At 44.7% G+C, this 15,411-nt stretch overlaps 2 protein-coding genes across 7 annotated transcripts in view; both read right to left on the minus strand.

Moving 5' to 3' along the window:
• Positions 1-679: 679 nt before the first annotated feature.
• On the minus strand, positions 680-9,298 carry LOC135552615 (SH3KBP1-binding protein 1-like). 3 transcript variants are annotated; one of them, XM_064984332.1, is made up of 18 exons: positions 9,117-9,298; positions 8,726-8,779; positions 8,508-8,553; positions 8,320-8,393; positions 8,151-8,209; positions 7,960-8,040; positions 7,692-7,862; positions 7,065-7,155; positions 6,768-6,958; positions 6,450-6,565; positions 6,146-6,233; positions 5,884-6,000; positions 5,283-5,453; positions 4,882-5,037; positions 4,477-4,758; positions 4,236-4,368; positions 3,570-3,689; positions 680-3,365 (listed from the first exon to the last, which is right to left on the minus strand). In XM_064984332.1, exons 1-18 carry the CDS (start codon positions 9,170-9,172, stop codon positions 2,699-2,701), a joined length of 2,673 nt encoding a protein of 890 aa, XP_064840404.1. In that variant the 5' UTR covers positions 9,173-9,298; the 3' UTR covers positions 680-2,698. The 3 variants fall into 3 exon arrangements, with proteins under 3 accessions (XP_064840404.1, XP_064840403.1, XP_064840405.1); XM_064984331.1 differs by having other exon boundaries at positions 5,283-5,471; XM_064984333.1 differs by lacking the exon at positions 3,570-3,689.
• Positions 9,299-11,756: 2,458 nt separating this feature from the next.
• Positions 11,757-15,411, minus strand: part of LOC135552617 (spectrin beta chain, non-erythrocytic 4-like) — a 65,590-nt gene continuing 61,935 nt past the window's right edge. For 2 of the 4 annotated variants that reach the window (XM_064984339.1, XM_064984337.1), the window contains exon 37: positions 11,757-15,375. In XM_064984339.1, coding sequence (XP_064840411.1) covers positions 15,103-15,375 — 273 coding nt within the window. In that variant the 3' untranslated portion in view covers positions 11,757-15,102. The remainder of the gene's footprint in view (positions 15,376-15,411) is intronic. The other 2 variants (XM_064984338.1, XM_064984336.1) reach the window with 1 other exon arrangement.

Here is a 15,411-nt window from a genome sequence, read left to right on the forward strand (position 1 = left end):
TAAATGACTACCTTTGGTTTCGTACAATTCCTAACCCATTGGAGAAGATAGAAAAACACAGGTACGTGAGGCACTGGGTCGTGATCTGGAAAACGACTTGAAAAAGAATGGTCAGTCGGTCAGATGTAACGAAACATGAACGATAAAAGTTTTACCATTGATCTATAGATTCTCCATCGTTTCCTCTTCAACAGTCACCACTGTTGATACTGCGTGTACAGTAGGCTTGTTGATTCATTTAAGCTACAGAGAGCCAACAGTAGTGCAAAACAAGAAGACTGAAAGAAATCTGTAGAGGATATCAGAAAAGTTTAGAAGGTGTGGGCCTATACATCACTTCAGCCTGCAAGCCCGTGATGATGGAACCCAGTGTTGGGTAAAAGACTACTACAGGTCTTTACATTTCTCTTAAAGGGCAACTTCACCACTTTTCAACCAAATCATCAAAAGTTTAAAAAATTTAAAAACAGTGATTTTCAAACACTGAGGTTCACCATGGGGAGCAAGGAAATACTCTCCCTTGGGCTAGAGACTCGTTGCAGGTTTTGAAAATCACTGTTTTTTTCCCCTTTAATCCTACACTGTGATGTCAGAGAAGCATTTTTTAAATATTTTTAAACCACAGATAATAGAAACGAGACATTTTCACATACGTAGACTCTGGTTTGGTGCTGAAGAATGAGGTTGAAGAATTCCCTTTTAATTAAAATAACCATGACATTCCTGCCACGTGTATCAATAAGCTGATTAAACAGCATGATCATTACACAGGTGCACCTTGTGCTGGGGAATAGAAAAGGCCACTTTACAATGTGCAGATGTGTCACAACACAATGCCACAGATGTCTCAAATTTTAATTGAGCGTGCAATTGGCATGCTGACAGCAGGAACGTCCACCAGAGAATTGAATGCTCATCTCTCTACCAGAGGTGAGTATTTTCTCACTGAAGTCGGTTACAATGCCAAACTGCAGTCAGGTCAAGACCCTGGTGAGGACGAAGAGCACACAGATGAGCTTCCCTGAGACGGTTGATAGTTTGTGTGGAAATGTTATTATTTGGTTGTGCAAACCCAGTTTCATCAGCTGTCCGAGTGGCTGGTCCCAGACAATCCGGCAGTTGAAGGAGCCAGATGTGGAGGCATGGGCTAGCATGGTTACACGTTGTGAGGCTAGTTGGACGTACTGCCAAATTCTCTGAAATGACGTTGGAGGCAGCTTATGGTTTGCACAGCCAAATAATTACATTTCCGCATAAACTATCAGAAACCGTCTAATGGAAGCTCATCTGCGTGCTCATCATCCTCACCAGGGTCTTGACCTGACTGCAGTTTGGCATCGTAACCGACTGCAGTTTGGCACCAGTAACCACTGGCACTATGGAGAAGTGTGCTCTTCACAGATTTAATCCCGGTCTCAACTGTACTGGGCAGATGGCAGACGGCGTGTATGGTGTCGTGTGGGCGAGTAGTTTGCTGATGTCAACGTTGTGAACAGAGTGCCCCATGGTGGAGGTGGGGTTATGGTATGGGCAGGCAGAAGCTACAGACAACGAACACAACTGCATTTTATCGATGGCAATTTGAATGCACAGTGAGAGGAGCTATAGGAGGACAGGCTCATTGTAATGGCTCAAATGGAATGAATAGAAATGAGTCAAACTTGTGTTTCCATATATTTGATACTGTTCTATTTATTCTATTCCAGCCATTACAATGAGCCTGTCTTCCTCCCACCAGCCTACACTGTTGCACAACGATACAGTGACGAGAACCTGAGGCCCATTGTCGTGCTATTCTGACATCTCATGTTTCAGCATGATAATACACAGCCTCATGTCGCAAGGATCTGTACACAATTCCTGGAAGCTGAAAATGTCCCAGTTCTTCCATGGCCTGCATACTCACCAGACATGTCACTCATTGAGCATGTTTGGGATGCTCTGGATCGATGTGTACGACAGCGTGTTCCAGTTCCTGCCAATCTGCTGGTACTTTGTGGTCAGCAGTCTCAGGGCGGTGTAGAGGTCTGAGAGTCCGGCCCCTCTGCACTGGGCCTGGTCCAGACGCAGGTTCCCAGCAAACACCAACTCCTCCCCACAGCCATTGAAGAGGAGTGGAACAACAGTCCACAGGCCACAATCAACAGCCTGATCAACTATGCGAAGTTGTGCTGCACAAGAAAAATGTTGGTCACACCAGATACTGACTGGTTTTCTGATCCACAACCCTACCTTTCTTTTAAGGTATCTGTAACCAACAGATGCATATCTGTATTCCCAGTCATGTAAAATCTATAGATTAGGGCCTAATTTATTTATTTTAAATGACTGATTTCCTTATATGAACTGTAACTCAGTAAAATCTCTGAAATTGTTACATGTAACATTAATATTTTTGTTCAGCGTAATTGAATAAAATGCACTGCTCTACCAAATGCAACAGAACACATTCATACATGGCTGGAGTTATAATTTGTATCACCAATACATTGACCATTTGGATATATTGTATACGAATCTTGCCTACGTCACAGCTGGCCCTTTTGAAAACAGAGGAATTACATTTTATATGGATCCTTGATGCTAAACAAGGAAAAGTCCATAAATATTACAATATGTGCCGTCACTAAACCGCACATGCTCAGGAACACAAAACGCATCCTTTGTTAGTCCACTCGCTCATACATCACAGAGCCAGTCAGAAGCTGGTCTCATTCATAGGGGGTTTAGGACTGGTGGGGGGCACAGGGGAGGAGCTCTCTGGAGTGGCTGCTGCAGCCTCAGGGGGCGGGGCTTCTGTAGTAGGGGAGGTGTCAGCTCGACGAGGTGACACAGGGGTCTGGGAGCGGGTTGGACTAACTATTGTAGCAGGGGAAGGGCTGGGTGAGGTGGGCTGTGGCCGACGCAGTGATGAAGATAAAGACGAGGCGGGAGAGGCTGCAGGGGGGATGGAGAAAGAGGCGGGGGTCCGTAGGCCCAGTCTAGCCTCCAACTCTGAGCATGCGGCCAGGCTGCGCCGCGTGCCCACCTCAGCCCCTCCTGCAGAGTCCGAGACCTTGGCAAGCTCCTGACAACGTTCCACGAAGCTGCCCCTGCGCAGAGACCCCATGCCACCGTCCCGGTCTCTGTCCTGGAGGGCGGTGCGGCTGGGCCGGGGGCTGCCACTGCTGCCGAGAGAAGACTGGCTCAGACCCAGGTGGTGGGGCTGGAGGCCCAACCCCACCATGGAGAGATTCATATCCCGGGGTTTGGTGAGGGGCACCGGAGGAGCCTGGCGGGGCAGGCTACCAGAGAAGGGACCCGAGTTGCTCACACCTCCTCTGGTCCCGCGCTCCCTGGAGCTCTCACTCAGCTGGGACTGCAAACTGCAGAGAGAAGATAAACAGAGATAATATGATCAGTGGCATGTAGACGAAAAAAATAAATCTACAAGCCAAAATTATTTTAACAAAATAAACATGTTTTGTAATGTATTAGTAACAACTAATGTGGTATATTGCTCAATTTCATTAACCAAAATATTAGATGAGACAAAATGTTCAGCTGCCCCTGTAAGGGTGGAAGGCTACCGTGGTAACAGGGCTACTGGAGTCATGTCACGTGTGTCTGTAAGTTTTGGGATGTGACTAGTAGGACAGAGCGTCGACAGCGTCTCTTCACTATCAGTTGAAGCAGCAGATTTTGAAACACTGAAAAACAATTGCGCGTGTGAAGAAAACAATGTGAACATGAGGACAAAGTCTCACTTTGCTAACTTGAGTAAATTAGACCAACTTTTATGCTTGTGCCAGCGCCTCCAAGAATGAATCTATCAGCGATTCACTCACAGTGCGTGAAGCTGTTGCTGCGTGAGGTGGAATGTAGGATTCCTATTTCTTTGTGCGATTGGCAGCCATGAAACTAAAAAGCAGAAATACTGTACTTTGAAAACAGCAACTTTTTCCTGCTACAGATCGTAACTTGTACACACGTGCTCATACTTGACTATTTTTTTTATTCACAGACGCAAATCTAATTCTCACATTGTAGAGCCATGCCAATTGACCCCCCCAACATGGCCGGTGAGGTAGACGTTCTTATCTGCCAATACCGAAATCCACTCGCATTTGGTGGGTGGCGGGTGTTCATTTTATGCCCTGTATATGAGGTAATCTTGCAAAAAGGGAGAGCATCAGTGAGTTAACATATGAAGCTGTATGGAGACATGTAGCAGGTGCCAATGGTGGCTGGTGTACCTGGAGGTGGAGGCTCGGGGGGTGGAGGAGTGGGTGAAGGAGGCAGCGGGACTCATGTCGGGCGTACGGGTCAGAGCCAGGTCACACTGGTCCAGCAGCTCCAGGAGCTCCTCCTCTGTGGGGCCGCCCAGTGCTGAGGGACAACCAGACAAAGAACCAAATGTCTATGACACATCACTTAACAAAAAGCAAAAAAAAAAAAAAAAAGGTCAACACAAAAAGCCACGCGGGTCGTCTTTACCCCTAATATCCACTTTCCCTGCGATCTCCATGGCGGTGGTCAGGTCCCACATCTGGATGCTACCGTTGGCGTGGCCACTGAAGAGGTAACGGCGGGGACGGGAGCCGATGCGGCTGGACCCCTCGCACTCGTGCACCATGAAGGAGGTGATGGAGGTGCCGTCCACAGAGCGCACCTCGCACACCCTCTTCCCGTTGGACGAGAGGCGCACGTAGAGTCTGTCTGTGTCGGGGACGACCCTCTGGATAAACACCTGCTGGTCGTCTCGCTCGCCATACGGACCTGTTAGAGAGGAGCGACGCTCGGTATGGACCATTGCAGTCCTTTCCCTATTGCATCTCTGAAATGTTCACTTCTTATTTAACATTTAAAACCATTGTCCACTTTTGACACCTGTCTGCTCACCTATCTCAGTGCCGGCAGCACAGCCCCCGTGGCCGTCGATGTCCTCCAGGGAGAGGATCTTGAAGGAGGTGAGGGGGGTGGAGCCTGGCTGGGTGGAGATCATGCCCCTGAAGCGAGTCACCGTCCAGGTCCGCACGTGGTTGTTGTCTGCACACACTGACAACGCGACACAACAGGGTTAGGCCAAACACCTGCATGACTGGCCCATCTTGCTGCTTTGTCAGCAGCGTCAATATTTAACGTAATTGCTGTGTCAGCCGACATCCAAACATCAATCGATCGATCCTAATGAGAAATGCAGCTAAATTAATGAATGTGCTTCATTTGCCGAGACGGTAGAATACGCCGAAAAATGAACAATCACCCCTAGAAGGTGGAGGCTCCCGGCCAACCATTCTCACCTGATATGAGGTGTTTCTCAGAGAGCATGATCTTGGTGACGGGGCTGCGGTGGACTGAGAAGGTCTGGAAGAGCTGGGGCCCAGAGCCCACGGTCTCCGGGTGCTGCACTATGACCCGCACCGTGCCCGAGCTGGTCCCGTAGGCGATCTCGATCCAGTTGCCGCTGTCGCCTGACGACACATTGGGGACTTTTATCCCATACACCATTTTAGCCTCAGCGCATGCGGTGTTATGTACCGTGCATATCAAGAAATGGAAGTGGATAGTCAGCCGACAGACCCAAAAAGGTTAAGGTGAGGCAATAGGATCGAAATTGATTTAAGTTAGGGTTCATGTTAGGGAAGTGAGGTTAGGTTAAAGATCAGTTTAAAGGTCAGGCAAAGAGTTAGCGAAATGCCACCAGGAATCATTCAAAATCTGCCAGCTGCCTATACAATTATACTGCCTATAAAATTACCATTGCTGACCATAAATGGCAAACAAGTTTAGCACCATGCATCTATTAAGATTGAATTTCCAATAACCACGATTGACTAATTAAAACGCAGGAAAAGCTACTAATTTCAGTGAAGTTCAAAATCGAAAAACAGGCAGACATACTTGTTTTGGGCGTGAGGTAGACACTGAGAGCAGTGATGGCGTCCTCTGTGGGGTCGCGGTACAACTCTGTCACTAGGAGGTCATTGTCCTTCATCCTCAATGGAAACTTCTGAACATCTGTTGCCAAGATCGCGTCAATGAGAGGTCTATACTTTGCAAGTGTATTCATATACTACAAAAACAACTTGTGACTGCATTCTACTATACGGAAAAACTATTTTTCCATTATTGCATCATAGGTAGAAAAGATGACTTCTCTTACCTATATAATATATGGACCCATTGTTACAGCCTAGAATTAGGAAGGAACCGGCAGTATCATAGCTATTAATGGGAACCACATCTTGATTCTGAGAATGGAAAGATAAAAGAAAAACATGAACAACTGATGTACAATACACATATAATATATCGCATTTAGCCAACGCAACATTTTACACATAGGTGGCCCCGGGAATCGAACCCACAATCCTGGCGTTGCAAGGACCACATACATTATTACTACACATAATGTGATGTGTTCTGGTAACGTGACATTCTTACAGAGTGTTTGGACACAACTTCACCTGCCAATGTTTGGTCACCGCATTCCATACTCCCACTTTCCCTGTGTGGCTGGTGGCAATCAGCTGGTTCGCCACGAAGAAGAGAGCCTCCACGGGGACATTCAGACTGAAAACACCTGGAGGGAAGCAGGTACAATGGAGACCTATTAGCACGGCCCTTACATAAACACCCACAACTACCTAGAAAAGTGGTCTCTTAAAATACTAAAGTCAACAAACATCCTGAGTGAGTTAAAAACTACATCATAGCTATAATATTGGTTTTAAACACAGGCGCTTTACTTCTAGAGTTGCGAGTTCATCCGTTTGCAGACTGACCTATCTCGTTGCCGTTGCCGTCGGGACAGATAGTCCAGAGGATGATCTCTGTGCCCGAGGCCACGGCCACCATCTTGTCGTTGTCTCCCAGGGAGCCGCCCATCACCTTGGCGTTGAGCGCCACCCCGTCAATCACCCAGTCCAGGCGGGGGCTGGTGAACACCTGCTGCCAGCCCGTAGACTCCTTCACTCTGATGGACGAGGACGGCGCAGTTTAACACCTGTCCTTACCCCCCCCAAAAAATGACTGATTCATATGACACTGTGATATCGTACACGGAAGTCCCGTGTTCTTACCGGTAGCAAACAACAAACTGGGCATAAGCCACAGCGATCCAGTTGTGGTGGCCACAGATGATGCGGACCATGCCTGGGTCTGCAAGCTGAGCTGTGTCGGAAGGGAAAGAGGAACAGGCGTGGAGGAATGTGAACCCTCCTTTTTGATAATATTCCCATAGAAAATAAATGGCTCCAGGTTAGAGCTTTTACTTTTCAATACAGGGACCAGCTCTAGCGGTGATAAATACGTAATAGGCCATTATTCTGCATTGTGAATTGACTTGGAATTGTATGATTTTTTTAAATCGTTTTAACGGAAAAAAAAATATTAATAAAGGCCTTTTAAACGTTAGGCGATAGAATGCATGTGACAAATGGAATCTACCTCTTCTATTACTTGTTTTTTTTTTTACTTGACTCTCATTGTTATTATTGATATTGGTTGTACTGCACTGTCGAGGGAACTACCACATAAGCATTTTGCTGAACATTTTCAACATCAAATTTTACGAGTCACACACATATTTAACAGATGTTATTGCGGCGTGTAGCAAAATGCTTGTAAAAATGTGCATGTTAAATGGGCATGTTAAATGAGTATGTTAAATGTGCATGTTAAATGTGTATGTGTGTCTGAGGCCTTACCACCACTTATCCTCTCCTCCACCATTGCTTTACCCAGTATGCCCGCGTTGCCCAGGTTGGGTGGCATAGTGTTGCTGCGTCTCACTGGCGCGCTCTCCATGGGCAAGGCACGCCCACCCATATACTGAGGCCCCGCCACACTATGACGGTTCCGCCGCTTCGCCGGGTACACTGGTCCAGAGGAGGAGATGATCAGGAAATCAAACTTAACACACACACACTTTGCCTGCCCTTGAAGTGAAATCAAATCTAGAGTAGATCAGCCTACCTGGAGGTGGGAGATAGCCATTGAAGAGCACGTTTCCACAGGAGGATCGGTCCAGCTCGTCACAAAGCTGCAGCTTACGCACTGAGGAAGAGAAAAAAAAAGTAACCACGGTGGAGACACTGACACACACACAAAGAAAGACAGCCTCTCATTCACAGCTGTATTTGACTAGCTGCTGGCCATCTTCTTACCCAACGGCGTGATTCCATAGAACTCCGCTTCATGCATGAGCAGGTGCACATTTATGGACCTAAAAAGAAAGGTTAAGAAATCTAACTTGGGAAAACAACTTACCATCAAGGCTGAATATATATATTTGACTTATTAAATGTAAACGAATGTAACCAGAGGAATCAGCACCTGGGAAACAACTCTTTGGTGCGCAGGAAGTTCAGTATGGGAGTAAAGAGAGATGGGTCCCGATCTATGAAGATCTGTGGGAGATACAGTTCAGCAGTACATTACAAATGTGTTATATGTAGGTCTAAGTGGTGGCCACTATCAAATAGTTTTATATATATACACATAGCCCATCTATGACAACTTACCGCTCCAGTTTCATCCTTCAAGGTTGAGATCCTCCCACTTAGAAGACTGGCAGAGACAACACAACTCACTAGTTAGCATCACTTAGTAAGGTCTACAGCAAATGACCATATGCCATTACTATGTCCGGGTAATGAATGAGTTGGAGTGAGTCATTATGAAGACACTTGTTACTTTAATAAAGGCATTGGCCTATATCTCAAAATAAATAGCTACCTACCTTGAGAAAAAGGAGTCTGGGACCCATGCCAATGTCTGTTTGGAGGTGCTGAACCTGAAACAACACGATCACTCAAATGAGCATAGTTTGATCATGTTCAAAACCATTAAGAAGTTAGCAAGCGAACATTACCTTAGCTAGCTAGAGTTGCACGAACCAGCCGCACTGTGAAGTCAGTGGCTAACGTTACTGTCAGAGAGATCGTTAAGCTGGAAAAATATTTAACTATGAATAGTTAGTTTGCTAACTTAGGACAATGTTACATGCTGGTTATCTAGTTAGCTAGCTAGCCAGCCAGCAACTTTTAGATAGCTAACGTTAGTTAGCATCCACCAACAATAGCTTGCTGGCGGTAACTTAGCTAGCTATTCAAAGTAATCCCAGTCCTCACCTTTTTCCTCCAACGTTTAAATGGATAATGTCTCCGGTCCTTGCCATATTAGCCATATTTTAAAATGTGGGAATGTTCATGCATTGCCCACAAAGTAAATCATTGAGTTAATTCATCACAATAAGTATTTAGACAAAGACAACGTTAGCCACATAATTGTTTCTGCTGCAACTTCCTGAAAGCAGAACCTCTTACTGTGGTGTCTGACAGTCGACAAAAACCAAATTGTAATCGCCACGGCGCCACCAGGTGTTCTGGAGTGCAAAGTACAGGCACAGTTTACCCAATCACTGTTTTTACAGTATTTTTTTTATTTTTATTTAACTAGGGAAGTCAGTTAAGAACAAATTCTTATTTACAATGATGGCCTAGAAACAGTGGGTTGATTGCCTTGTTCAGGGGCAGAACAACAGATGTTTACCTTGTCGGCTCAGGGATTTGATCTAGCAACCTTTTGGTTGCTAGCGCAAAGCTCAAACCACCAGGCTACCTGCCGCCCATTAGGCTACAATCAATATTTGACATAATGCATATGATCTGGTCAGTATATACACTACATGACCAAAAGTATGTGGACACCTGCTCGTCGAACATCTCATTCCAAAAGCATGGGCATTAATATGGAGTTGGTCCCCCCTTTGCTGCTATAACAGCATCCACTCTTCTGGTAAGGCTTTCCACTAAATGTCGGAACATTTCTGTGGGACTTGCTTCCATTCAGCCACAGGAGCACTACTGGAGGTAGGGCACTGATCTGGGCAATTAGGCCTGGCTCGCAGTCTGCGTTCCAATTGATCCCAAAGGTGTCCGATGGGGTTGAGGTCAGGACTCTGTGCAGGCCAGTCAATTTATTCCACACCGATCTCGACAAACCATTTCTGAATGCACCTCACTTCGTGCATTGTTATGCTGAAACAGCAAAGGGCCTTCCTCAAACTGTTGACACAAAGCTGGAAGTACAGAATCATCTAGAATGTCATTGTAAGCTGTAGCGTTAAGATTTCCCTTCACTGGAATTAAGAGGTCTAGCCCGAACCATGAAAAAGAGTCAAAGAGCATTATTCCTCCTCCACCAAACTTTACAGTTGGCACTATGCATTCAGACAAGTAGCATTCTCCTGGCATCCGCTAAACCCAGATTTTTCTTTTGGACTGCCAGATGGTGGAGTGTAATTCATCACTCCAGAGAACATGTTTCCATTTCTCCAGAGTTCAATGGCGGTGAGCTTTACACCACTCCAGCCGATGTTTGGCATCGCGAATGGGGATCTTAGGCTTGTGTGCGGCTACTCAGCCATGGAAACCCATTTCATGAAGCTCCTGACGAACAGTTCTTGTAGTGACGTTGGAACTTGGCAGTGAGTGCTGCAACCGAGGACAGACCATTTTTACGCGGTTCAGCACTCGGCATTCCCATTCTGGGAGCTTGTGTGGCCTACCACTTTGTGGCTCCAGTGTTGCTCCTAAATATTTACACTTCACAATAATAACACTTACAGTTGACAGGGGCATCTCTAGCAGGGCAGGAATTTGACGAACTGACTTGTTGGAAAGGTGTCATCCTATGACGGTGCCAGGTTGAAAGTCAACGAGCTCTTCAGTAAGGCCCTTCAACTGACAATGTTTGTCTATGGAGTTTGTATGGCTGTGTGCTCAATTTTATACAACTGTCAGGAATGGGTGGGGCTGAAATGGCAAAATCCACAAATTTGAAGGGGTGTCCACATATTTTTGTAAATATGGTGTATCTACTCAGGGTGGAGGTGACAGTGACATAACAGACAGGAAGTAAAAACAGAAAGTTCCCCTCACAACTGGGCTCCAAGCAACTAGGCACATTGGTTTACAAGCATGCTGAACATAATCACAATGAATCAAAGCATTATTCATTCAATACATGTAAAACTGCATGAATAGATAAAATGTTTGAAGGTCTATAGTTGTTAGCTTCAATAATATTATGTGGACTTGCTGCTATTTTGTCCCTGGCTGTAGTAGCAGTATCACATTAATGTATGTTTTTATGCATGAGCAGTGTTAATACTAAAATACTTATCAAATGCAGTAAATTAACCGAACTGCTTTGCTTTATCTTGGCCAGGTCGCAGTTGTAAATGAGAACTTGTTCTCAACTTGCCTACCTGGTTAAATAAAGGTTAAATACATTTTCAAATTAAATAAAAAAAATTATATGCAAAAAATACTTTACATCTTTTTCTAATTATGCAAAGAAGAGTGAATGTAACTAGAATTCGTATTGGTCCAACAGGGCCCTTTAGCCTGCATATATTTGTAGAGCCAATTGACAAGACGTTGGCATTGAACTGCACATGCAAACAAAATTAACAACACAGTGTTTTTTTTTTTTTCATTATCACAATTTGTATTTATCATTTCAAAGAAACAACTGTACACAGTCAATGGTTTTAAGTTGGATCTGTTTTATACATTATTTTTCATTCATTCACCTTTTCCATGTACGTAAGTGTGTCACCCCATTATTGAACAGTGATTGTATAGCGACGGGATGAGACTTCAAAACATGCAGAGCAGTATCATAATAGCGACTATGTAATTCATGCAACTTCTGTGTCCTGATATTGTGATGTTTTCCATTGATGTTGTACAAATGAACCAAAAAAAGGTTTTTCTCCTTTTCACAGCAAAAAAAAAACCTAACGTAATTCTTTCTTTACAAAAAATACATTAAGCAATTACATATTGTACAGGTCATCAAGCTGTTGAAATTTGCAAAACATCCATTCAGTAGTTCCCTAAAAACAGTGGTGCTCTAGGGTCAAAGGTCGGGAAATGAACAGTAGGTGTTGAGCATTGACTTAGTTAAAACAACTAACAATGGAACATCCTGGATGAAAACAGCAACGAAATCATTATTCCCTGAAATGAAAAAAAGAACGTATTCTAGAAAATACAGATTTGAGTTTATAACTGCATTAGACTATTGATTTGTAACGGTTGCGGTGTGAATGCTTTCATGAAGGAAGCACTCCAGGACTTAACACACATCACACATTACAGATGCCCAGTTAAGCAATGTTCTAACATAACTGAAACATCATGACTGCACAGCTAATACAGAAGCATTGTATCAATAATGAGATTCCTCTCACAAGTCTCCCTATGACACATTAATGCTTGTGTGTATCAACTGCAGGTTATAAAATTGTGCTTTCTAGTCATTAACAACATCCAGCTGGTTTGTAATTTGAAAGTCTAAGCTCAAATTGCCCTCTGTGCGACAGAAAAGTACAGGATAACATGGATCGGGCCCTTGGCCATGACAACAGACGGGCTGGCCCACATTTGGAAAAATGACTACTGGTCATTTATCCAGATAGCTACTGAATGAAACCTTAGCATGAATAATTGTATAGGCATGTTTGGCTTTAGGATATGACCGTACCTCATGCTCTGTAGCTGGAAGTCCAGCTGTTAGTAAAGTGTAACAAGCAAGACAAGAGAAACAGCCATATGAAATCTCATATCACGGTTGAACATGATACGCTCACACTTTTCAGGCTGGTGTACTTCATGTTCATTCATGAAAATAATTCAAACCTCATTCTCCTGTAATCCAATAAACACATTTCCCTCTAGGACCCTGAAGCACCACTGCTCCTCAAGCAATAGCACTGTGCAATGGGGGAGCGTTTTAGTGCAAAGGAAAAGTTGCATATAAATTCTCGTTTCGCATCAACAATGAGTTCCTGGCCACCTCCCGAAGCCACCATAATACTTGGACCGCATACCATCTGTTTAGAGTGAGACTATGGCATACAAATAGGAGATCTGTGACAGGAGTACACAGAGAACGCAATGGTAAGCAACATTTCCAAACAAAGTTACCATTCGGAGACATCCAAATTAGTGTTAAGACAGTTACGTACATCAATTTGAGACCAACTCGTTTTTATTGAGCATATTGTTTTTGGAATGAGACCATCCTCCATACGAGCTGCCCAGGCAAGATTAGAGTAGACTTAACAACAGATAGTAGTGAACACTGCACAGTGAAACTCCTGAATGCAATAATTCAGCAGACCACCACACTATGCTAATTGTACTGTATGCCACGCAGTCGTGTGTCATACGAGTCTCAAAATTCACCACAGAATCTCATAGATGTCCACAGTGCCCTATCTGAGAGTGTCCTATGTCATGTATTGTACTGTATTTTACATTCCATGTGATAGTTATGTTCATTCAAAAATAAGTTCTGCTGATCCTTGCCTTGTCGTGTCCAACAAGCGTTATGGATTGCACTGATTTGGCATTCAAAGCCTATATAGATGCATAAAATGTGTTTAAAAAAACAAAGTAGAAAAAGCTACTCAGGAAAGAGCTCATGATATTTGCACTGTATTATCTCGTCGTCGCCCCTCCTCACTTCTGTACAAATCTGTGATGTAAGCAACAGGCAAAGGATTTGTCCACTAGCTTCCATAATGTAATACTTCCCGTTACCAAATATGGCTTTGCAGTGCTAAGACAAACAGACAATTGTATTGTATGATGCATGGAGAGGAACAAAGTGAACATCGTTGCTGATAGCTACATACTGTGAGAGGAACAAGAGATTTATCCCAAGCAAGACATGCATGTGATTCATTCATCCAGAAGCTTTTGTTTACATCCATCTGACATCGACTCGCACTCCTGAGGCCTTGGAGTGACCAATCGGCACCGTATTACTTCTGTGTGGCCCCTGAACTTAGATCCTTGCTGTGTCCTCATCAACTCCTGTGGTTTAGTTGAGCTGTTAGAAGCCTGGCCTGTAGAACGGCAGTGTCTGGAAGACTGAGGGAGAACTGAGGACGCAGATGTGAACAACAAAACCTGAGCTATGAAAACCCTGGGAGTGGTGAGCTGCTGAACAGACACACAGACACACACACACACACACACACAACTTAATTTATCTTTGACTGTCTGTCTATAAAAAGCATTGTGATATTTTCTGAATGGACAAAAATAATGTTGACTGGGTATGTGGAGTGCGTTTACCAACATCTGATAGTCTTTGAGAAGAAAGGGGGAGGATTTGGTCTTGTGAGATGGCTTCCAGTCCTGTCCCTCTGGTGCTGGGTGGCTATGGCTGCTGGGTCCCTGGGGGCCTCTCGGGGGCCCCAGATGAAGGCATAGCTGAGTATGGCCGTGGGGGCCAGCCTAGCCTCCGGGTTCAGGTTCCAGGTTATCCATTCAAAAGCCAGAACAAGCTTTGTGAAGACTGTTGTTACCTGCCTCTTCTCTTTCTCCTCTGGCTCAATGTTGAATTGTACAAATTCAATTTGGATGAGTTTGATGATATTACAGTTTTGTACTGAAGAAAGTCAAAGTGAGAAAAGAGTGTCCAGAAAAGAATGATGGCAGAGTGAACGAGCAGAAATACAAAAAAGGAAACTAAAAATCATTGTTCTCCAAAAAGAGGCCAGTTGTGTCAAACATTTAGGCATATTTCATTCTCTTTTGTTTGGGAGTATACCATTGGATGTTCTACACATACAATACATAAATAGACAGACAAGAGTTACATACAGATACAGCTCATCTCTTACAAAAAATAAAACGTAAAACGTTAGGAGCTACTTTTTCATACTACCAGTGACAACCCTCTTGTTACATGAGTGTCCATCTCTCTCACATTGCTGCCCTGACGAGGAGGATCTGCTTTCTGCAGTGCACCGGTGTCACCACTAGAGGACAGAGGTGGAACGAGCCAGGCAATAAGTGTTAGTGACCAGGTCTGACACCCTCAGAGCAACAGAGATAAAGAGAGAGGGCAACGAGGAGGGGCACACTAATATTCGTGCTTCAAATCCCTCATGTCAGTTCACCAGGGTGATTTTCCTGTCCTTTTCGACACTAAACAGAACTGACGCAGACAGATGAGAGGAAAGATTTGGGTCTTGACTGGGAGTCTTTTATACCCCTCTCCCTTTCCCCCACCCACCGCACAACATCAAACTCATTTCTTCTTGCTGGACTTTTCTGAACGCTTGGTGTCCGATTTGGTCTCACCCTTATCCGACCTCTCAGAGCGCTCGGCTCTCTGCGGCCTTTCCCCCCGGTCAGACTTTTCTCCCCGCTCTGACCTGTTATCGGCCTTGCTGCCGTCGCGGCGCGTGCCCTCGTCCGTGGATGAGGTAGTAGGCTGGGGCTGACCCCATTTGGCAATCTCCTCATGCTCTGCGATGCTCTTGTTGATGTTGGTGGTCCAGGCCTTTAGATCATCCTGTGACTCGGAGAGAGAAAGGGAGATGAGAGAGAGCATGGG

Source organism: Oncorhynchus masou, chromosome 13, assembly GCF_036934945.1.
Source record: "Oncorhynchus masou masou isolate Uvic2021 chromosome 13, UVic_Omas_1.1, whole genome shotgun sequence".
Taxonomy (NCBI): Eukaryota; Metazoa; Chordata; class Actinopteri; order Salmoniformes; family Salmonidae; genus Oncorhynchus; species Oncorhynchus masou.

Coding starts and splice junctions, on each gene's coding strand:
- LOC135552615 (XM_064984331.1), bottom strand. CDS start 9,172: ATGGCTAATATGGCAAGGACCGGAGACATTATCCATTTAAACGTTGGA. Junction 5,038..5,282: donor TGAGAAACACCTCATATCAG/GTGAGAATGGTT, acceptor TCGCGTTGTCAG/TGTGTGCAGACAACAACCAC. Junction 3,366..3,569: donor CCAGTAGCCCTGTTACCACG/GTAGCCTTCCAC, acceptor TTCTCTCTGCAG/TTTGCAGTCCCAGCTGAGTG.